At 36.4% G+C, this 25,477-nt stretch overlaps 2 protein-coding genes across 2 annotated transcripts in view; one reads left to right on the top strand and one right to left on the bottom strand.

Annotated features, from left to right (window-relative positions):
* The window catches only part of LOC137241840 (uncharacterized), a 187,832-nt gene extending 169,473 nt beyond the window's left edge, over positions 1-18,359 (top strand). The window contains 1 exon segment of the mRNA XM_067769221.1: positions 16,173-18,359. Within this exon segment, the coding sequence (XP_067625322.1) occupies positions 16,173-17,928 (1,756 nt within the window). The 3' untranslated portion in view covers positions 17,929-18,359.
* A 4,473-nt stretch (positions 18,360-22,832) lies between these two features.
* On the bottom strand, positions 22,833-24,166 carry LOC137240828 (RNA-binding protein 7). Its single transcript, XM_067767655.1, has one exon. The coding sequence runs from the start codon at positions 24,067-24,069 to the stop codon at positions 23,278-23,280; it is 792 nt and encodes a 263-aa protein (XP_067623756.1). The 5' UTR covers positions 24,070-24,166; the 3' UTR covers positions 22,833-23,277.
* Positions 24,167-25,477: the final 1,311 nt, after the last annotated feature.

Here is a 25,477-nt window from a genome sequence, read left to right as displayed (position 1 = left end):
GGGTAATATTTGGTGTAAATTGGAGAGTCGTTTGTTGTACGGATTTCGCCGACGATTCTAGTGGTGTATGTTAGTTTTTTATCGGGTTCGGCGAATAATGTGGGGAACTGTTGCACTAAATTCCCGATAATGACTTTTTGTTCTGGATTCATATGTTCAGTTTTTATTTCTATGTTGTTCACTGACTTAGAAGTTTGTTGCTTAATGGGGACTTTTATTTTGTTTTCTATAAGCATGTAGTCGTTAGAGGTGTAAATAACAGCTTTGAGTTGTTTTAAGCTGTCGTTGCCAATTATGGCGTGAAAGGATTTCAGGGTTGGTAGGATAAAGAACTTTAGCTTTTTATCTCTAAGGCCAAAAAGGTTAAGTTCGGTATGATGTGATACACTTATTTTTCCGCCTACGGAGTTTGCAAAGAACACGCTGTCATTTGGTTTAGGGTTTGTAACTAACGCGGGCTGAATGTAATTTTTGTTTGAACCAGTGTCGATAAGGAATTTAAGTATTCTGCCATCGCTTGTTTTACATTCAAAGTAAGGAAGCGATGAGGGAGTTAATCTAAAAAATGAACGTCCACGTATTCGTTTGCGTCGTCTTGGCGATACTGGTGCTCCTGTTGTTCGTAAGTGTTGTAGTAGTCCTGCCATGATTGTTCCTCGCTCTCCGGATCGTATGTGTTGGTGTCGCCTTCGTATTGGCCAGAGTCGGTTGTGGTGGAATCGAGGGTTGGGGAAATATGGTTTACACGTTGGACTTTGTTCGGGAAATTCCTAATATGTTGATGGGATTGCGTGGGCGGTGGTCGTTTCGACGTATCATTGTTGTCGTTAGGTCTGTTGATGTAGTTAACATTCCTCGTTTTCAGCGACTGGTCTACTTCCATTGGTACCGGCGGCTTTGGCTGAGTTGGTCTTGGAGGTGGTTTATTGTTAAGAGGTCTACCAGGAGGTACACCTTGCCCATAGTAGTACTGAGGATAGGGCTGTCGGTATATGTGTTGTTGGTATATGGGTTGTTGATATGAGGTATGCTGGAACTGTGGGGGGAACTGTATCATGGGAGGGGTTGTTTGAGGTATGTGGGCGAGCTGTGGGTAGAAGGGATGATTTCCGTGTTGGAACTTCCTTGCGGGAATAGAAGGTTTTTGGTGGGTGTCGAATGGGGTTGAAGGTGAACTCAGTATCTTCGGAAAGCTATATTGGTTGTTAGCATGTATGGACCTAAAGTTTTGGTTTTCTAATTTAGTGCATAAATGTAATGCTTCGGGTAAGTCTGCAGGTTCTTTCATGCCGAGGAGCCTGGAGAGGTCACCTGATAATCCTCTTACGAAGGTATCTAGTGCTTTATCGCGATATGTATTGGTGAGTACACGCATGCTTCGTCGTTAATTTCCATACAGGAAATTTTATTGAGGATGAGAGATAGGTGCTTGTAAACTTCTGCGTAAAACTCCTGTACCGACTTCCGTCCTTGGATGAGACAGGTCATTTGGTACTCGAGGGTGCTGAGATCCCTCTTGTCGGCGTAGTGCGTTGTAAGACAACGCGAAATTGCCTTCCAATTGAGCGGGGTGTTGTATGCTTCGAGCGCGGCATCTGCACCACCGATAATTTTGTTTCTGATAATGTTCAGGATACCAAAATACCTTGGAGTACCTACACTGGGTTCGTAAATTTTTAGTACTCTTTCTACGCTCTTCTTCCAACTACTGAACTCAGTAGGGTTTCCGCTGAACTCTCTTAGGGAACGGACGACGTCAGGGATTTTGTCCATGTCGGAAATGCTATTTCTGAACCTCTCGTCAATTGTCTGATCAGTTAGCAAAGGGGGTTGAGCACTGATTCTAGTCAGGACTGAAGCGTCGGTCTGAAGGATTTCGGCTAGGGTGCTTCTTACAACTTCCCTAAATTCCTCGGTCGTTGTTACGACTTGGGGAGGGGAAAGGTTTGCAGGTGCTGTTGAGGCAGCTGTTGCTCTTGTATTTAGGAGTGGAGGCCTAAGTATATTATTCTGAGCCATTTTTCTCATTCGCTTACCAACCTCGCAAGTTAGTAAAAACAAAAATTATTTAACGATAGCAGTTCACTTTCACTTTCACTTCACTTAACTTAGTTCTATCTTTATTGGTTAACTATATATTACTCTAATTTAATTATTTCTTACATTAGTCCCACGACGTAGAGGGTTTTTGGTCCTTTTTGCATCTTTTCTCGATAGTTATAGAAATTCTCTGCTACTCTGGTTCCCTCGATGCGCACTCTGCGTGGGTGCGTGACTTTCTTCTACTGAAGCTATTCACTTGTGGATTCCCGTTGTCGCGATGAGTTTTCCGCGAATCTGTTTGCGAGGCACTGCTTTAGGGCCTTTTGGAGCGTTAAATTCGCGGGGCACTACTTTAGGGTGGGTTTAAAACTTAAAAAAAATTATTTTTTTGCGGCTTATGCCGGTGTTTTTCACTTTATTACTTTTACACGAGCAAAATACAACTGAAATACAACTGAACTTCAACTAAACTTAAAACTATATTAGTATGGCTTTTTATTAATTCTTAACGACGGCCCAATTGCAGCGGCGTCGCATCGTTGTTGGTATTTTCATATGTTGCAGTGGTATCGTATCACTGCCAATGTTCCCATCCGCTGGTGACGCGCGGTTGACGTTTGTTGGATGCTCGTATAGAAATATGAAGCTAAGGTATGCGCAGTACTGGCAGTGTGAACTATGTTCCCACGGAGCGGTAGTGAGGCATCAGCATTTATTTCATATGCATGCGCTTTTGTAACTGGAGTGAAGAATGCAGGTGGCTTATGTTGTTGATATCATATCACCAGTAATGTTCCCATGATGTGAATATGCTTAGTCAGCGTTTATCGCATTCTCGTGTGCTGCGATGTGACTTAGAGAATGCAGGCAACCCACTATGTGAATGTTTGTGAAGTTTGAATGTGTGTGGTGTTAACTCATATAAGTATACAATTAATTAATTAAAATAACTTTTGATAATTAACACCCTACTTATAAATTTTTGAATTCGAACTGTAATTTTCTGAACTTGAATTGTAGTTTTCTGAACTTGAATTGTAGTTTTCTGAATTTAAATTGGAATATCTGAACTTGAATTGTAATTTTCTGAACTTGAGTTGTAAATTTCTGAATTTAAATTGGAAATTCTGAACTTGAATTGTAATTTTCTGAACATGAATTGCAATTTTCTGATCTTGAATTATAAATTTCTGAACTTAAACTGGAAAAGGTTTAGTATAAATAACTGCATCATCTTCAAGGCTAAATTAAGGTTGAACTGTCCGGCAAATAAGTACCTGACGCATACTGTCTATGCTGATGTGTCGGTCGTTATATTAAAGAATCCAGATACAGCTTCTCGTTTGAGATCCTGAGTCACAGCTGAAGGACATTAAAGCTAGAAAACTTGTCAGAAATTGAAAGTGAATGAGAGCAACTTATTATGTACAGATAATTTGTAATACGAAAACAATATAATATACTCGTTGCAATTCCTTAACTCTCCTCACATGCTGTAAACTTAACGGGGACAAAAGAAAAGATATTGACGGTGATCGTAAAAGGTGTGACATATGATACACCCCGCGATATTGCTGAAGCATTGAACTCCTTCTTTATAGATAGCATTGTTGATATAAACAGGGAAATTGAAGTTGTTCAGTGTCAGAACGACTTCCAATTTACAACTAGGTCATGTTTAAAATTCGAAGAAATTACGGTTGAGAATGTTATACGTATAGCAAAAAGGTTCAAAAATAAAACTGGGGGGAAGAATTTACTTTCAGAAGGCGTAATTAAAGATTCGGTATCGTACATGGGTTTCTTCTATGCAACCCCTATAAACAAATCCATGACTACTGGAATAGTGCCAGACATGTGGAAAATTTCGACAATAGTACCAATTAGGAAAGTAAAAGATTCAATAATGGCAGAAGAACTAAGGCCGATAAATACATTGCCGAACATAGAAAAAATTCTGGAAATTGTAATAAAAAATCAACTGCTTAATTACTTAGAAAATAATAAAATCCTTATAAAGGAACAATCCGGTTTCCGAGAAAGGCACTCTTGCGAGACGGCGTTAAATTACGTCATATCTAGCTGGAAGGAAAAGCTGAGCCTAGAAAAACATATAGTAGCAGTTTTCATTGACCTGAAAAGAGCGTTCGAAACAATTGATAGGAATATAATGCTCGATAAACTACAAAAAATTGGTATTAGGGAAAATGAATTGCAGTGGTTTAGAAGCTTCTTATCAGACCGGAAACAAAGAACAGCCATCGAGTCAGTAGTCTCATCCGAGGCACAAGTGGACATAGGTTTACCACAAGGGTCGGTATTAGCACCAATCCTGTTCAACATTTACATAAATGGCATATCATCAGCACTGAAATATAGTTAAGTCAGGTTGTTTGCAGATGATGCGCTACTTGAAGTAAATGAAAGGGACATTTCAATAGCAAGGAGCAAAATGCAAGAAGATTTGGACTCATTGTATAGATGGCTTTGCACTAATAAACTCAAGCTTAACGTTAACAAAACTAAGTTCATGGTTTTATCTAGGACGACCAATAGAGAATCACTTAATTTTGATCTAAAAATAATGAATACGAGCATTGAGGATGTCAAAATATTTAAGTACTTAGGGATCCTGATTGACAATAAACTGAGGTTTACAGATCATATTGATTATATTGTTGCCAAAATGGGCAAAAAAATTGGATTTTGGAAGAGATCGTGTAAACTTATTAGTAAGAAATATAAGTTGAAAGTTTATAGATCCATCATAGAACCGCACTTCTTATATTTCCCTACAATATTCTTTATTGCCAATGAAACACAAGTAGACAGGTTACAAATTATGCAAAACAAAGCTATGTGATTTATATTGAAAGTGAGCTACGACACTTCCATAAAGAGTATGCTTGATGCACTAAACTGGCTGAGCGTGAAACAGTTGATATTTTACCATAGTATGCAATTTGTATTTTATATCAAGCATGGTAAATTACCAGCCTACCTAAGTGAAAAACATGTTTATGTGAATGAAACCCATTCTTACATAATCAGGGTAAATAATAATTTTAGATTACCTCTTCTCAAAACAGAAATGGACAAGCAAAATATATTTTACAAAGGCCTGAAATGTTTTAATGAACTACCTAATCATGTTAAAAATTGTGAAAACTTAAACACCTTCAAAAAAAGTTTATTAGAATATTGCAAAACCCTTCCAATAAGATAAAATATTTTGTATCTGTATTTCATGTTACTGATCCTTGAGCGTACACGGCAATCCAAATAGACACAGAGGAACCTTATGCATCAGGTCAAATACATATATTGCTCGCAATCAAATTAGGAAAGAATTCCTGAAAATATTGTCCCATACAAACAGTTGGAGTATTCATGTGAATCACGTATATTTCTACAACAATGATATATTATAATTAATTATGTTTACATAAAAGCTGGTACAGGGAGGATTGGAAACACGTCCTTTCCAACCGTCCGATAAGAGTGGCTTATTCTGCTGAGCTGCAAGCTTTTGGGTTGACCGGAATCAAATGCATTCCGACAGCATAAATAATAAAACTGGGCAATCATACGTCTTGGAGTAGGGCAGGATTGAGAACACGTCCTTCCAACCTCCCAATGATATGACTCCAAGACTCGCCCGTTGGGACCACCAGTTCCCGTGCTGATCGGAATCTCATGCATTCCGACACCCCAAACGCTAGAAATCCTATTATTATTAAAATGTATTTAAAAATTTGTAGTAATCTAAGTTTTAGGCTTAAAACGCCGTAATAATAAATAAATAATAATAATAATAATAATTAGGTTAGTAATCACCAATGTCATACATTGAGTTCCTAAAGACCCTCTCCAAATGAAGTGAAAAACAATTAACTTTGTACCTATGTACATACTTAAATGTATGAAAATATGTTGACTAAACAAAGCACGTTATTACTGTATTTTATTTATTTTGTTTAATAACATAATACTAAGTAGCTACTCATTTATCGTGGGCCTGACAGGGACAGATTTCGAAAAACAAAGTTCTTATGTATAGGTACTTATTTTCCATAGAACAAATATATTCTAGATACCTTTAATATTTTATTTATAGTCTGTAACTACTACATATTTAGTTATGCACTAATATGTATTCAAATAGAGTGGTGCGTTCGGTAATTAAGCGTGTAAGTCTAGGTAAATAATATAATCATAAATCAGAGGCGGGCAAATTTTATACCTAGCTGTACTTGTGCAGATATATAAATCGATATATCAAAATTAGCAGTGCTGAAAAGGATTTTGTAGGTAGATGTTAGGTAGATGCAAGCAAATAAATTGTATTTTAACTTACCTTTTGATATTCAAAATAGGCAGTTTGGCTTTTTTGTCAAACGTTAGTTTGAGGTCATCGCAATACACTGATTTCAGGGAACATTTGGCTTTTATTGTTTATAGCCACAGGCAGAGGATATTAACTGCTGACGAGGGCATTTGTCTAGCCGCCTCTGTACCATTTGCCGGAACACGCAACGAATGGTTCCCTTGACGAGAGCTATATTTGACTGTGTTATTTGTTTTTAGGAGTAAGCGTGATTGTGAACGTGAAGCAGATGTCGCCACAGTTACTGAGTCAGTCACGGCTAGTCCTTCCAAGCTATCGCTGATATTTACTGTACATTTTCAGTAGTGGTAACAAAATCACAGGCACGAGAACTTGCAACTCTAATATCGACACCAGACCCCCCAAATTCCAACAGTGTCTAACGCAAAAACTCCATCGCCAAAAATATCTAAAATAGTATATTACGCAGAAAAGTATGCAATTTTTAGTACCATATGGTCACTAGGAATAACAGCCTAACTGCTATACTTTTACATAGGACTTAAGTGGTTATTCTTTATGACAATATAGTACTAAATGTTGCATGCTTTTCTGCGAACTTCACACTGTTTTAACGTTTTTTGGGGATAAAGTTTTAGCGTTAGTGAAGGTTGGAGTTTTGGGGCTGGCAAGAGGTGATGTCAACACAGTCTCCGCGTTCCAATGAACAATGATCCAGATCTAGACAAAAGTTTAACATACAAATGCAACAACAAACTGATCTACATGGATCACATTGTTGATGTATTTGCACGTTAGATTTCTATCGGAATCTGGATCACTGCTTAGCTGTGCTAAGGTCCCTTTTTCCAGAAGCAAAGTGGCCGGAGGTAAAGAAAAGTCTCTTCTGGCACCTACCTCCAGCTTTTACATATTAATTTAGATTAAATGGGAAGGAATGTCGGTAGCCCCTGGCTAGTATGAATTCCAGTGTGATTTCCGACGGCTGAGTATATAATTTTCAGTTTCATATATACTTCGACTTTTTCAATTGTTCACTACCCAAACTCAAAAGTTCTTTGACTACGGATTTTGGTTTCTCGCTTTGCAATTTCTTAAATGAGTTCTCTATCATGGCTGTACTTTCAACTTGCAATGGGCTTTAAGCTGCAATTGGAAACTAGAAAAACCATAAGCCTTGTTAAGCCACCTGCAGAAGTGCTACCATATCAAAATACATACATATTTAACTGTGACACAAATAGTCCATTTTTATTAGGCAATAAATTAACCCCCTCATGGCTTAAGAAAATTGTAAAAATAATTATTCAAATCACAGCATGTTGTCAAAATATATAAATTTTATGTGAACAGCTGGACGGAAAATGTACTTGTCGACCTCATTCAAGAAAACATGAAAAACTTCAGTTGATTTCCGAAAAAAATGCAAGTTGCATGAGCTGGATAAGAATAAAAGTACAAGTGGTATTCGACTTCTGCAAAACTTGCGTCATCAAAAGAACTCTTTAGTTTTGGCTTGCGTCATGGTCCTTAGAAATAATCATACAGGATATTAAAAATAATACAGAGTTCCATACGTTTTTCTAAGCATCATTATTTACATTTTTAATCATTTGAGGTGGGGAAGTCAATTTCCATTTTGGTGTAGGTCACACGTGTTGAGTGATTAATTGAGTGTGAAAAAGTGCGAAAAGGGAGAAATGAGATCACACAAAATATATACGCCTTTAGGTATGCAACACAAACCAAAAATACGCACTTTATATTAATTACGAATATTTTTAGTGGACAAACATTGTTGAAACTAATTTAGACCAAGTGCTTTAGCATTAAAATAACGAAGATTTATATTGCGAAATTTTCTTTTTTAGTGCTCGCTTAATTGCTTTTACTTTTACTTATGAGCGAATGTTGTAAGCTTTTTAGGTTAGGTTGAATTGACCGGTGAGTAAGGACCTCATAGACTGTGTGTGTCCATGGTGTTTATAAGCTTTTGAATGCGTGTAAATATTATGAGATGAGTTTTTAGGTACATTATTGTCAGTTGTGAACATTTGTATGAAAAAAATGCTTAAAAACTATATAAAAATTATTACGCAATTATTTGGCCTCACAACCGATTTTATGTGAACCTTGGTGTACTGAGCACTAATTTTTGATCAGCTATTAAAAGTCAAAAACCAATTTCCATTACTCCTTGCGAAATATTCCGTTTTTACACAAAAAGAAGTAAGGAGGTCTAAGTTCGGGTGGAACCGAACATTACATACCCAGCTGTACACTTGAAATGCTGTTGCTTAATAATGTTGCAAGGCTGCGCTATGATACATATACATATGGTTCTATTCTGAACTAATTTTTCTTCGAGTTATGGCTCCCGAAACATAGAAAATTGCTTAGTCATAAAAGGGGCGGTGCCACACCCATTTTTGAAAATTTAAAATTTTTCCCATTTATTGTTATAAATCCACTTGGGAAATGAAATACCGTTGATATAAAGCTATTTTTTGCAAAGATATAGCTTATTTCATTCGTCCACAACCCTTTTAAAAATCTTTTATATAAAAGTGGGCGTGGTCCTTAATCGATTTCGTTAATTTTTCTTAAAAGCATTCCTTATAGTAAAGGCAACCTCTCTGCCGACTTTTGTTACGATAGGTTTGACGATTTTTGATTTATGATTAATAATATTTGTATAATTCATTTTATCACAAGTGGGCGGTGCCACGCCCATTTAAAAAAAAATTTTTCAAATTTTTGTCAAGAGTCTCAATATCAGTCCACACGCCAAATTTCCACATTCTAGGTGCATTATTTCCTAAATAATCAGGTTTTTTGTGTTTTCCAAAATGTTATATATAAAAAGTGGGCGTGGTTATCATCCGATTTCGCTCATTTTCAATACCAATATATCCAGATAAAGTCGTGTACCAAATTTGGTAAAGATATCTCAATATTTACTCAAGTTATCGTGTTAACGGGCAGACGGACGCACGGACGGACATGGCTCAATCAAATTTTTTCTCTATACTAATGATTTTGATATATGGAAGTCTATATCTATTACGATTCCGTTATACCTGTACAACCAACCGTTATCCAATCAAAGTTATAATACCCTGTGTACAAGTACAACTGGGTATAAAAACCACATACTACATCCAAATGCGACTTTGTGGCACAAAACCACAACTGTAGCTATTAACCCAATGCGCACCAATTTAAATTTTATTGACCAATTGTTGTCAACAACTGAAATCCCTTGTCAGCTATTTATGTTAGAGCATACGTAACGCTGCTTGTCAGGTTGAAATTGAAGGCATAATAGGGGTATTCACTAGTGGTTACTTACTCACTTAATTGGCGCTTTTCTATCTAAACGGTTTTGGCCTCCAACAAAAAGCTATTCGCCGCTTTGCTGCACTACCTTGCGCCAACTGAATACGACAAAAGAACTCAAACCTCTTTCACCTGGTTCTTCCCACGGAGTGCTGACATTCCCTTTTCTCTGCTTCCATAGTCGGGAGCTAACAAGAATACTTTCTGGCCCCAGCGTCTGCTTTCATTCACTTAACATTTCTACGCCATGTTTGAATTTGCTGGCCTATTTTGATATCTGCATACTGCTCATAACTTGTAGAACTTGATTTTCGTATGCCGAACACTTTTCTGCTGAAATTTCTGCTTAGTCTAAAGTAGCATTACTTTGCAGAGGTGGTTAATGGCTGGGTTTAACGGTTCATCGTCTTCCTCGTTGTTTAGATATCAGAAGTTTCCATAAGTCTTCTAGTGTCCACTATTTTTCCTATAAGATTTCACCCACAGTATAGAAGATTTATGCCGGCCACGCAACTATCAGTTAAGTCATTCAGCCTCACGAGTTTTTTGTCTAAGTAATTGGTAACTTTTCCATGTACCTGGAAAACTTTTATGCCAGCATGTATGGTACGAAGTGCATGAGAAATACGTCGCACTTCTTGATTTCATTATTAGGTCAAAGATTACTTTAAAAGAGTACGTGCGAGAGATTTAAGAAACTTTTAAGAGCTCTTGGGTTTTTAGTGCCTTTTTGAGGCAAACAGTGCTTTCAATTGAAACTTTTAACATTGTCCTACGGAATGGCAGTTGTCTTCTTTTGAAGAACTTCTGAATGCTGTAATAGTCGTTGCCTTTGAGTAATTAATTTAAATTCGTATAGCTCAGACTTAAGCGCTGTTGGGTCAAGTGTGGCTATCGCTTCTCCCGCTATGAAGCCGATTAGCACCAGTAGGTAGTAGTAAATATGTAGTGCGAAACTGTCCCTTTGTGTGTCTATCACCCATTTTCGCTGCAGGGCACTTACTTCCCTTCATAGAAGGGTTTGCATTTCTGGACTGCAACAAGAGGAAAGATGGAGCAGATATTACAATTACTTCAAACCAGTGGAGTAATGTCTACGTCAGTGCAAAAGTTATCGACTTGATAGGACCAATGCCTGTTTCCTGGCCTACCCTCGTATTAAGGTATCTCTCTGTGTGGTATAGGAGCAGATGAATGATATGTTAAAAAACCTACATTTGATCATTATCGTGGTGAGACACCTTTCACGGTCTTTCACAAGCGAGAACTAGAACGAGAAGCTCATTCTGTGCCCAGCGCATACGTCGATAATAGTGATGGTTCCTTGGCAAACTAAATAAAAGATTTGTTTGAGCTCTAAACGGAGGATCATAGCAAACGGAGGCTCATAGCAAACTACAGCACTGGCTTTGTCAATACAACGTTTTTCAGGAGAAATTTCTCACAGAATATTCATGTTCTTCTTTTTCTTTGGCAATGAGGAGACTCCCCGAAGGTTTTCGCAAGTTTTAGAGATTTTGATGGTCCTTTCCAGAAACTAGCCCCATTAAGCCACAATTCCGACCATCGCGGGTACGATTTGATATGACGACGTTGAGATGTTTATGTCATCCAATCCCCTTCCGTAAGCAACTAGAATTCGCCAATGCTTGGCCAGCTAAATAAGTTAAGGTTGACAATTGGGCTAGAGAATCCATTAATTGCACTGGCAGCCCCTTGAAAAAGATGCGCTACAAAACTTCTTGTCCATGTTCGCATCCATCGATGGATTTTTCTTGACCTTCACAACGCGCCACCCTCTTTAATTTCCTTAGAAAAAAAGGCTACGAAGGGCAAAATATAAAAAAGTTTAGCTCATTGAACAAAGATATCGTATAAAAATGAATATACTCTGTGAGCTCTGCTCAACTGAGTATAAAAATACCTAATAGTGGCTCGAAAGGCGCTTTAAGTCAGCAAAACAATTCGCTGTGATATTTGAAACCCTTACAGCGAAGATCTTGGACCAGAATGTGTTAAAGCTATTCTAATACATCATTCGACGAGGTGTTTAAGAAATAGGCGTCATTAGATTGGAAGAGTAGGTAGCTAGCACAACTACTCAAGCCCCAGAAATATTCTAATCTCGGCAAACTCAATCACCCTGCTTGCCAGTTCTGACCTACTGCAAGCTGGACGTGTCCAAACATGTCGGGAGTGTTATCAACAGGGGCATTTTTTAAATTAAAAATTTATTCCTGCCGTAGATATTGTGCGTAAAATAGTTGACAAACACAGAGTTTGACTTTAGTGAAAACGTAGTAAGTTTCATGCGTGGAGTAAAAGACGACTAAAACACACAGGCCCGAAAGTTCGAGAAGTCAAGAGAGCGTTCCGGCATTAGTCGATCACATAACAGAAAATACATATCCGGCAAAGGACTTTCTTCTATGTCCGTAGCACTAACCTAAGCCGTATTCGTCTCTTGACTGGCAGGGGTTCGCAAACCGCGTAGACGTATTTCTGTCATAAAATCCTTATAACCAAAAATTGATTTGAATTACGAGGATAAGCAAAGTTTTTGGGCATCCCTAGTAATATTATTCTATTTATAAACATTTAGTTCGGTATGTGCACATATTTATATGCTTGCCGCGTGGTATTATCTTTATTCATTTTTCAATTCCATAAGGTTCATTAAACTCTAAATAAACGCTTTAAACAATTTTAGAATTATTGAATCAATGTAATGAAGGGTGGTATGGGCAACGGTAGCTATAAATGTGTACATATGTAAGTATGTATATAAAAAAAATGTTGGCGCGATTTACCTCCGAAAAGATTTAGGCCGAGCTTCTCTTGCAGTTTGTGGAAGGGGTCCTACGTTTTTTATGTCGACTCCGAATGGCATCTGCAGGGCAGATGAATTGTCACTGAAAAGCTCATCATGGCAGAACTACACTGGGAGAGTTTGCCAAATCACTACTATAGGGCGAACCCTTTTAGAAAACGTGTTTCAAAATTTTTGATATTGCTTTGCCCGATTTCGTAGGCGGAGCACACCACGATGGCCGCCATGAAGAAAACTGGTATAATGCATCTATCGATTTTCAAAAGTGATGTCATTGGCGGTGCCAATTGACACCTCGGGAATAACTTAGCAATAGAATCAGATAGCTACTCGTAGATAAGCGATAATCGATCTCCGATCTTTTGAAGTGGCTTCTAAAGAGCTTACGATTTGTTCTGGAACGAAAGCGAGAATTTCTAGAAGAAATCGTAAGATCTACATACTATAATATATATGAAGCTACTAAATGTAATGTCGCGTGCTTTACGAGTATTTCGTGATTCCTTAATCTCTCGAAAAGAAGAGCTCTCGATTTCTCGAGTATCGAAGTTCTCACATTTGATCAAGTAGAAATTGTAAATTCTGCTACAATACTTCCAATGCAGTAGCCTAGCTCTCGATTTCTCGAATCTCGAAATTTTCGAGAAGAAATCGTAAGCTCTACATATAGTGCTATAAAAGGAGAAGACGAGCTCTTGATTTCTCAAGTCTCGAAATTATCGCGAAGAAATTGAAAGCTCCACATATAATACTGGCAGTCCACCCACTATGTCAAGAAGCTCGGGAGTTTCACGGGTATTTCGAGATTCAGGAATGTCTTGAGAAGCCAAATTTTGCGCTTCTGTTGGAGAAGAAATTAAGGGCTGCTCTAACACACATATCATCTTAAACTGCCATTTTTAGATTGTAAAAATTTCTGAGGATTTGAAGAGATAATTCTTGATCCTTTGTTGTCGTCTTGGGACTCTATCTGAAATTTTTGTGGTTCTACTGTGTAGTTTTCGGATCGACAATTAACCATCCACTCACGTCGTCCGAGCCACTATACAAACATACCTACATACGAATGTTTGCAGGTCAATTATTGTCAACAATGCATTTCTGAGCAGTTAATGCAGTTTCTATTCATTCACAAAGCCAATTATGATGGGCTTGATTGCATTACGTAGCTTGTTAACCAGGTGTGCGTGCAAAAGTCCGCCTCAACTCCAATGTTTTACTAATGCCGTCATAAGTGGCTTTATGATTCTATAGATAAAGCTAGGAAAAAATAGCGGCGCCCCGTTTATGATTTGAATTAGGGGTACTATTTTTATTTTTGGGAACTTGTCACAAGAACAGGTCTAGTCAGAACTATCCATGAAGGGAATACCTAATGATTTCGAAGTATTTTTCTCTTAAAAAGGATGATTCGCCACCTTTTTCATTCTTTAGATGTACTTTTTAAGTACCCGTATTTAGAAAACATTTGGGTAATGTAGAAATTTACCTCACCAAAGCTTCTAATGATCCATGGTTTAACAGTTGCACTTAGTCACATGTCCAAAAGGTTTTCTTCCCTTTTTCTTGGCTAACTACTTCCCTGCGCTCTTGGTGCCTCTGCTTTCCAAATCCTTCTTCTTTTTCCCAACGCCAGTAGGTCGATAGGAATTGAGCCGGTGCCCACCGGCTGATTCTGATTCAGCTATTCTCAGAAGGGATATTATCTGAAGAGAAATTAGTATTTTACCGCTGTTCTTCCTGTAAAGTATTTTGCCCTTAGTTCTCGGAGACGTACAGTAGCGTATATAAGGACTCTACTACGGAGATTGTAGTTATGAGTAGGAGCGGCCGTATGAGCTGGTGGCGCCGTAGGGTGCGAGAGTTTGAAAATTTTCAAACCAGCTTTTAAGTAACTTCTCGATGAGCTAGAGACTTGAAATTTCGAACTTAATTCTGAAGTCGATGACACGATACAAACAGATTCGCTAGGGGGCCCAGGGGATGAGATATTTAGAAAAATCGTACGAAACGGAGGGAATTTTGGGGATTGATTTTTATGTAAGTTCTCATTGAGCTACACCTGTAAAACTTCACAGATAGGATAAGACGCCGAGAAAATTTAAGAAAAGGATAAAAAATCCGCACAGATCGAAATATTTAGATAAGAATTTGGAAATTTGGCGTTTTGAGATCCATTTTAAAGTAACTTCTCATTGAGCTACAAACGTGAAACCTCAGAGACAGGTTAAGACACCGTGACAAAAGAACAAAAGGAAAAGAAATCCGTTAGGTGGCGCACGGATCGAAAAAATTGGATAATAATTTGGAAATTTGAAACCGGGTTTTAAGTAACTTCTCGATGAGCTAGAGGCTAAAAATTTATAGCTTAATTCAGAGGTCGATTACATCCGATGACACGGTACAAAAAGTTTCGCTAGAGGGCGCACGGACTGAGATATTTAAAAAATCAAAAGAGAACGGAGGGAATTTTGGGATTGATTTTTATGTAAGTTCTCATTGAGCTACACGCGTAAAACTTAACAGATAAGTTAAGACACCGAGAAAATGTAAGAAAAGGAGAAAATAAAATAAAAATAATTTTAAGCACTTCCTTTATATAAATGGGCAAAAATCAGCGAAAAATATTCTTGCTAAACTTTGATTTTTAAATTTTCACATAGAAGTTCCAAAATTATTTATTAGAATTAAAAATATAAAGGTGGAGCGCAATTGATTGACTAATAATATCTCCTTTCCTACCAACTTTCCAATCCAAGTAATGTGCGCTCCACTTTTATATTTTTAATTCTCATAAATATTTTTGCAATTTCTATGTAAAAATTTAAAAATCAAAGTTTAGCAAGAATATGTCTTTATATAAGGAGATATTATTCGCTTATTTTTGTCCACTTATATAAAGGAAGTGCTTAAAATTTGTTTTTTTTTTTTTGCTCGATACTTTTATAACGAAATTTGTAAGCAACGAGTGCTCAAACCTTGATATCCTTGGACCCTTTTCCCAAAAAAACTAACAAAAAGCTTCTTTTTCCAATAAAAAAAAAATGTTTACGAATTCGGACTACGTTGGTGCCTTCATTTCCAATAATTTTTTGCCTTTGAAAAGGATTTAGTAGTCTGTTAGAAAATTTGTGTCTTGTGATATTAGAATTGATATTAGCACCGGTTCGGCTTTCTTTCCTTGTAAGAAGGCTTCTGCTTTCACGCGGGGAAGAGTATTGGTTCGAATGCAGTCGTCTAGCCAGCAGGAGTCTGTTAACATTATTGGTAGCAAGAATCTCACAGAAACTAAGTCTGCGGTTAAAGGCTTGTGTTCAAGGTCTACCCTTCCTTTTTTATATGTTAAGCGTCAGAAAAGTATATTCAAGAATCAATCAAGCCACTCCCATTAAATTCATCACTTACCTAAATTTCAAATTTGACTGATCTTCTGCAATCATCACTCTGTATTTTTGAGAGAAATGTTCAAATTTTTATGTTCAAAATTTTAAGACCTTTTAAATTTTCATACAACAATAGCGTCAAATGATCTACTAATCTGGAAGATAAACACATTCTTCACCTTTAAATACGAATCGAATATTCTTATCAACAATTATCATTTCTTTGCAGCGGCAAAGCGAACACACTGGACGGCGAAGCGGTGTCGGCGATGATAGCGGCAACAACAATTGCAGACATGCAACAAAGACCACAGACACCCCGCGAATTCAAACAAGCAACACCAATCTCAATTAAGTCAGCAACATATTCACAGAAATCGACTGCATCAGCACAGTCGGATACTGTCGGTGACAACCATTCACTTGGGTCGCCCATAGAGACGCGCGCAGAGACGGTTGTCTCTGGCAAAGGAGATTCAGAGAATAACGGGTCAGGTGTACAAGTGGGTGCACTACAAGATGTATGTAGCGATGATGACGGTAGCAGTCCAACATCCACAAAATGGGAGAGTGATACAGATGCATTACAACTAGAAGATATAACAATGGCTAATACAATAATGAATGAAAGAAATATGTCATCCTCGCTGAATAAAAATGATAGTTTGGCGAGCTTACAAAGTAAAAGCGATAGCATAAAAACACAACTTGATGATACACCTACAGTGCTCTCGCGTGCGCAATCCGCTAAATCTTTATTAATCGAAGAAGACATAGATGAGGGTGATGGTAGTTTTTTAGTGATGGATGAAGATGTGCAGCATGATGAGCGACTGGAACCGCCAAGGTCAGAGCGTGCAATCAGCGCTAAAAGTCGCAAAGACGATACGCGTGCTTGTGGCGATGATAATTACGATTTAATTGGAGCACATGCACATACACCAGCACATACACCAGTACAAACACCAGCTCCTACACGTTCTCGCTCTCCGACAATAGCTGAAATAAAAGCGCTTTCACGTCGCAATTCAATTATAAAATCTATGGAATCATTGTACGATCGTCCACCTTCAAGACAACAAGCGGCTGTTATCAACTTTGATAATGCAAGCACTGAATCTGGTTCTGCTGCAAGCTTACAGCTTAATACTGCTATACCAATAAAGCCACAGCATACGCCACTTAAACAAAAAGCGAAAACATCACATTTCTTGAGATCCAACAATCGACGTATTTCGCCTGTAAAGCAAGCAATAAAAATGCAACCACCTGCTGAACTTTATCCACCTACGTTGCAACGTTTCGAGAAGCCACGTGATGGTTTACTTAAAACATTCGATCAACTCGATTCTAGTAGTTGGGAGGTGATTATGTTGGGTCTTAATTCTATTGTACGTTTAATGCGTTATCATGCAGAGTATTTAGAGAGTCAAATGCATATGGTTTGTATACAGCTAACACGTTCCGTACGTAATCTTCGATCGCAGGTAGCACGTGCCGCTTGTCAGGCATCTACTGAACTGTTCACGCTCAAATCGAAGTGTCTAGAGCAGGAATGCGATGATTTGGTTTGTGCGCTGCTACATCGTACTGCTGATACAAATCGTTTTTTACGTGCCGATGCTACACGTGCCCTTGAATCAATGTGTGATAATTTAACACCACTAAAAATTCTAAATATACTTACCACAAAAGGTGTCGCCCATCAGCATGCTTTGGTGCGTACGACAGCAGCGAAATTGTTACATCGTCTCGTTGAACGTTTGGGCAGTGATAAAGTTTATACGATGCAACGTGAAAATCGTGATAAATTTTTTGTAACGTCCGCTAATTTGTTGTTGGAGGGTAGTTTAGAGACACGTAGTTATGCGAAATCAATATTCAAATTGCTGTCGGGTCATCCGAATTATAATCGTTTGTTGACTGAAGTGATACCGCAACGTACATATCGAAATGTGGAGAAGACGCTAAAGAGTATACGTTAGACAAATTTTATTTTTTATTTTGAATTAGGAGTAATATTTCAAATTAACTTACATAGTTATTTAGAGCATATACGATTTTTATGTAGGTATAAAACACATTATTTACATATGATATGTACTTAATTTCGAATCTTTGCACTTATGTTTATGAATATTTAAGTTTGCAAATTTCGTATTTATGAATTACGGAAACTTGCATTCTCAAATTTATGAATTTGTGAGTTTTCGTATAAGAATTATAGGTTTTGTAATTTTTAGCTTTAAAACTTCCAGAATTTAAATTATTTAATTTTACCACCTAGGAATGATTAATTGATCCAGTTTAAATACTTTTAAAATTAAAATGTTTTAAATTTAAAGCTTACTGAACTTCAGAAATTTGATATTTTATTTTCGACTTCTCGAAGTTATGCATGTTTTGATCACTCGAACCGTTGTTTTTTTTTTTATATTTTTTTAGCTTTAAAATTTTCCAAAATTAAAATTATTTAATGGAATGTTCAAATAATTCAGTGTATGGGGTTTTCAGTTTTCGAATTTTTAAATCTTTCACTTACTGAGTTTTCGAAATTTCAAATTTAGATTTTCGACTTTTCGAAGTTACGCATATTTTGTGTATTCGGATCTTACGAGTTTTCGCAGCAGAACGCAAAAGAATTTTATATTTCTAATTTTACAATTTATTTCGTCTGATATTTTCTTTTTTAGTATTAGTTATTATAGCATATAAGTTATGTATGTATGGGAAATCGAGTATCATTTTAATATAACGAAACTTACAATTGTAATATACTACAAAGCATATTTGTAATAAGTGTTTAAGATAATCGTTTTAACGGCTACATACCTACATATATTACATGAATATTATTATAATATAAATAAATCTAAACTGTTATGAAAAATACTTAATTTGTTCGTAATTTCAATGGTTTACTGTTGTTTTAGAAAAATAAAATAAAATAAAATAAAATAAAATAAAATAAATGTAAGGCGCGATAACCTCCGAAGAGATCTAAATCCGAACTTCTCTTCCAATTTGCGTCGTGCTCCTCTTGATTTTCCCTACAAATTGGCCGGACGGGACCTACATGTTTTATGCCGACTCCGAACGGCATCTGCAAGGCAGATGAGTTGTCACTGAGAGATTTTCATGGCAGAAATACACCCGGAGCTCTTGCCAAACACTGCCGAGGGGCGATCCTGCTTAGAAAATATTTCTTCTAATTGAAAAACCTTATTTCCCTACAAATTGGCCGGACGGGACCTACATGTTTTATGCCGACTCCGAACGGCATCTGCAAGGCAGATGAGTTGTCACTGAGAGATTTTCATGGCAGAAATACACCCGGAGCTCTTGCCAAACACTGCCGAGGGGCGATCCTGCTTAGAAAATATTTCTTCTAATTGAAAAACCTTATTTCTAAAATTTTGATGTTGCATTGCCCGGGGTGTGAACCCAGGGCATACGGTGTGGTAGGCGGAGCACGCTACCATCACACCACGGTGGCCGGTGTTTTAGAAAAGTTTGTGATTTTAAATTTAATTGTAATCGAATTTAATGCTTTAAACTACAAACGAGTTGGAAAATATAGTTGTCTCCATACAATGTTTTCTTAATTCGTTCAGTATTTTCTTAATTTGAAGTTTTTTTTTGTATAAGAAATTCTATGTTCTATTAATAAAAATAGGCCCCAATCAAAGCCCTAAACCTACAGCTGTATTTGGTAATTAGATTCGAAAATAAATTAGCTTTAATTTGTTGTTTTGTGATTTGCATATCGTTCTTGGAACTAATGGTACGTTTGCTTTCCAATAGTAAAATTTTTTTTTAATATTCGAAATGGTAACACAAGCTCCATTCTGTTATGCGATTCGAAAGAAAATTCTCTCGTTTTATTTGATAGTAGACAAATTTATTTTAGACCTAGTTTTGAGGTTTTTTCAATAATATTTTCAAACATTACAAATATTTGAAATCACAAGCCCGATTCGTTGTTTATACAAGATTAAAATTAGTTTATTACAATTAACTCTACTCTGTGCGCTATATTGAATTCAAATAAACAAAACCATTACAGCTCAAAACTTTTACCAGAATCCTATTATGTTAGTCCCTACTGTACTTTACTTTTTAAGTTTGCTCTCGAATTTTAAAATTTATTTTCGAATAGCGGAATTTATCTTCGAATTTTAGAATTTGTTTTATTATATTATTGTTTTAATATAATTTTGTTATAGAATAGGGCTCCAGGTAAATCTATAAATTGTATCTAAAAATATTTTTCGGAAATGCAATTGCAACACACACAGAAACAATTTTTTTTTGTTATATCGACCTACTGACCTGCAAGATAGCGAGTTCGACTTTGGCAGTTGTCTAAGTTTTTTCTTTCTTCTATATTAATTAAAATTTTTTTCTTTTTCAGAAAAAATTTTTCATAACAATAATAAGATAAAATAACTATTGTTAGGCCTTGAGCTCGTGTCGAACCCGCGATCACACACAGAAACTATCGAATCGAATTACAGAATGAAGTCACAGTAAAAATTCGAATTCGTTCAAATTTATTTTCTTTAGCTTGAGCTTTTTTGTAAATTTTTTTAGAATTTATTTTCGAATGAACTTACCATAATAAAGATTCAGGCAGTAGTTCTATATTTTTTGTTTTTTTTTTTTTTTTTTAATTTTAAAAGTTTTACATGCTAAATTCTTATATTAATTCCTTAACCAACAATTTTATTGTTTAATATAAACACTAAGTAGAAAGTTTCATTTAAAATCCAATCAACTTATGAGCTAAGTTTTTTTATATTAATTTCATATGTAAACGGCGCACAACAAAAGTAAGTATGTATGTACATTTATTTATATAATATCGAATTTTATGAATTGGTTTAAAAGCAAATTAAAGCACACATTATTTATCAGAGAATCTACCTGTTAAATTCAATTATGCATGTATGGGTGTGTAGCGTTCAGTTTCATAATTATAAGGACATGAGTCGGTCGTCGTTCAAACTTTTGAAGAACGTCCTAAAAAATATCTCAGAATTCGGTTGAATAGCGCTTAGTTTCATAGTTTCAGAATTCGGCTGTAGAATGTTCTATCTCGGAATTGGTTCCGAAATGCACCCTCTCAGCACAAATTCAGTAAATTTTTTGCTAAGGCAGGACAATATTTACATACATATGTGACCCGGTCTATGAAAAGGCGGCTTATGACTCAAAAAAAATACTACTACTAAGAAACTGAAGAAATGCATTGTTTATATTTAACAGCTGTTTCTCGTAATTTCTTTTTGGAGTCATAAGCCATCTTTTCATAGACCGGGTCACATATATATTCTTATCAAGAATATTTTAGTTCTTTTTTTGTAAATAAAAAATGATTTACATCAAAAAATAGATACATTTTTTTAACGATTTTAGAAGTTTTGGAATTTTTTTGTGAATCTTAAAATTTTCAAGTTTTTAATTTTTGAAAATTCTAAAACTAATTTAATCAAAGGCAGTGTATACTTTTTAGTTTTTCTTCTGTTTTCGACCTTATACTTTTTCGAACGTTTCGAACTTTTGAGAAATGAATTACAATTCTAACATATATCCTAACTTGTCAATGTGTTGAATTTTATCATTAAATTTTATATTTGGGTCCTAATTTTGGGGTTAAACTTGAGTTTTAAGTTTTTTATTACAGATTACATAAATTTCGAAATTTCTAAGTTGTAATGTCTGGGGTTTTTAAATTATTAAAATTTTCAAACTTGTAGCCAAATATTCATGGTATAAAAACATCCTAACATGGGAATAGAGCTGCAATTTTTAAATATTCATCTTTTTTTGTTGTTTAATTTTTCGAAAAAGTCTGGTAAAACATGAGTAATGTATATAGCACTTACTGTTAAGGCAATGCATTTAAATTGTTGTTGTTTTAATGACCCTTTAAACATAAAGGAATGCGGTATGCTTGTACGAACGAAGGGAGAGGACCCATTGAGCCTTTCTTTTTGAATATACTCCAATAAACGAAGTCTTTAGGTGCCGCCTCTCACTTCTTGCCCACAATATCCTTCCTTCCTTGTAACTTTTGAGTATAAAATAAGGTAAGTAAAATATAAGGGTGGAAGAGTTTTTACCATTACCCCAGCGGGTTAGGGGGGGTCAGAATATACCCGCGGTAGGTATGCCTGTCGTAAGAGGCGACTAAAATACCAGATTCAAGGGGCTGTGTAGCGCAACCCTACAGGTTGCCAGCGCAACATATAGCTTCTCCAAACCCAATTGTCAACCTCACCTATCCGCGGCGAATCCTGCTTCACTAACAGACGAGGCTCTGGCGACCCTAAGCTCCTTATGGAACTTGGGGTTGGGGAGGGAGGGGATGGCCTGAAGGTTTAATGTGGCCACATAAATCGTTCCCGAGATGGTCGGGCCAGCACCTTAATGGTGCTGTGGTACCGGAGCGTACCGGATCTGTATCCGGCAAAGGACCATCACATCGATAACACTCCCCAAAGCCTTCGGGGAGCAACCTTATCGCTACAACAACAACAACAGTTTTTACCATTACAACAACAACATAATTTTTGAGTGACTGTGCTACGCTATTTTTAGAGGTGCTGACGCGTAATGTAAAATAAAAATTAATAAATGTAAGCCGCGATAACTTCCGAATAGATCAAAGGCCGAGCTTCTCTTCCAATTTGCGACGTGCTCCTCTTGATTTTGCCTACAAATTGGCCGGACGGGACCTACATGTTTTATGCCGACTGTGTGTAAATGTGCGTATACTGTCCTTATAACTATGACTACAGGATTCGCATTGCTTTGTTCACTAATAGTCTGCAGTTTTGTTGTAAATAATTTATGCATAATTTTGACATTTTGACCATAAGTAAGCCATTTAAACTTATTAAGGTTTTTAGTGTATAAAGGTTTTACATTTTGACGGTTGAGTAAACAATCACGCTATCTAGGCTGAATAACATCCTATCTTAGAATTCGGATGAAGAATGCTATTTGTCAGAATTTTATTTTTAAACGCCCCTTCCAACGTCAAAAGGTATTGAATTTCAAAAGTGCATCCGATTCAGGGGTCGATATCAGCAACTCTAAAATTACCTCATTCAGTATTATGTGAACTTAAGTTTTAGGCCTGTATTAACAAGTCATGCTAAACATAATAGATTTTCGATAAAGGCCTAATGAAATGTAAGTATTCTCATCTTATCATGTTAAACAATTTGTTTAAAAAAAATATAATAATAAAACAAACACTCAACGTGTCTTCATTTTCCTCCGCTATTAACCGCATCGTCTTCGTCACCATCGCTATCCTCCAACTGTTATCTGCGTTTACGTTGACCATCATCACGTAAACGACGGTCATCACGCTGGTAGGGATGATTTCGTCCATGATTATTGCCTCGATCTCTATCCATTCTTCTATCCCTTTCACTGCGATCTCTACCACCACCCCGATCATAATTTTTACTCGTCCCGCAACCGCTATTTCCACCATTCTTGCCACCCACACCAGTCAAACAACTGAAATCTGGTGAATTCGTACGGAAAGGATTAGAAGAGATCGGTGATGATAGTTTATTATACTCATTTAAACTTGAATCATAGAAATTGGGATAGCTAGTGCTACGTAGCATGGTATTATCATTGGGACGTGGCATACCATAACGTTCACATTCATTGGGTAACGAACGTCGTTTATTTCCAGCATTTGTTTCACCTTGCAATTTTATTGTTACTGATTTTCGATAGAGAGTCAATCCAGTGAATAATTTTAGTGCATAAGATGGCGTACAACGATGTGTGTATACTACAAAGCCGAAACTACGCTGACGTCCATTATTGTCCTTTGGTATACGTACCGATTCAATGGGTCCAGCTTGCAAGAAAATTTCGTATAGTAAATCCTCAGTGACACGATCTTCTAAATTTCCAACATAAAGCGTGCGGCTCTGTTCATCGTCCTCATCGTCGGATGCATCCCCTGCAGCGTTGTTGTCATCATATGCAAAATGAGGTGACCGCTGATTCAACGTGTAGTTGGACGGTGCAGACATTGCATGCAGCATTTGGTTTGCTAGCTGTATAGCAGCTATTTGTTGTGCCTGCCACATATTTATGCACTCTTAATTGTAATTAGTTTGATAGTAAATTTTGTTTTCATTAAAAAATTCCAATAAATTAGGACAATTCCGATAAAATGCACCTTGTTTTTTGTTATTTTGTACTGTCAAATATGACATTGGCGATGTAGGTATGTACACTGTTGAATTGCCAACAGCGAAATTTGGCATAGAGGGAGTTCACTTCAATTGGTTAATGTATAGTATGTTATAACTCAGTGGGAAGCTTTTTTGCAGTAGCAACCTCAAGGCAAGCATTTATATGTTAAGGGCCAATTAATGGTAACTTATAATTGTAAAACCATAACCAGATAAAACAGCTGATCGAACCTACCTTATGGAAATCAATGTAATCGATTAATGGTGCCATACCATAACGCGAACGCCATACCCATACCATAGCCAACCAATTGGTTTTTGCAGAATTTATTAACTTTTTGTTGATTTTATTTATTGTTTGGATACGTTTTAAGTAAGATACTTATTTTTTGTGGAATATGTTTATATTTTTTTGCGTTTTCTTCATTTTTATGAAATTTTCACTATTTTTAGGTTAAGGCACCATTAACAGATCACATTGGAGATGGTTATGGATATGGGTATGGGTACGACTATGGTGTTAGGGTTAAGGAAGTTTAATTAGCCCTTTATGGACATAAAGAATAAAAAAAAACCATTCGGTTCGGTAAGGTTTGCAATATGTATGTATATCACCAATAACCGATTGCATTGAATCCTATAACACACAGAATATAATAATCTAAAAACAAGCTGTGCAAAATTTCAGCCGAATTGGAAAACTGAATAGAATCGCCCCGCAGCATTTTAATATTTTTAAAACTATATGCATTCAGGGTGCAACAGTTTAAATAAAATAATTGATGAAAGTAAATTTTTAATCTATATTACTTAAAAAAAACTCACAGAACTAGATTACGAAGGTAAAAATCAGTAAAAGTGTATTGTATTGGTTGTGAGATTTCGCGAAATTGTCGGCTTTCTAAACAAAAGAAAACGTAATCCTAGATATCTTGAGTTTTTTGTATGGAATACCCGATTTAAAAATGGTTCACATCACGAGCTCTGCTACCTTACCAGAATATTTATTTTTTATACTCAACGTGTTTGCATAACTGTGGATAACGGTTGGTTGTACAGGTATCAAAATCATCATCGAAAACAAATTTGATGGAGCCATGTCCGTCCGTCTGTCCCTTAACACGACATATTTAGTAGATATTGAGATATCTTCACCAAATTTTATACACTAGCTTATATGGACCCAGAATAGATTGTTATTGAAAATGAACCCACTTTTCATATATATAACATTTTGGAAAACACAATAAACTTGATTATTTAGTAAATAATACACCAAGAATGTTGAAATTTGACATGT

Source organism: Eurosta solidaginis, chromosome 2, assembly GCF_040869045.1.
Source record: "Eurosta solidaginis isolate ZX-2024a chromosome 2, ASM4086904v1, whole genome shotgun sequence".
Classification (NCBI taxonomy): Eukaryota; Metazoa; Arthropoda; class Insecta; order Diptera; family Tephritidae; genus Eurosta; species Eurosta solidaginis.
The sequence above is the reverse complement of the archived record's forward strand: the minus strand, read 5'-3'. Positions and strand labels throughout refer to the sequence as shown.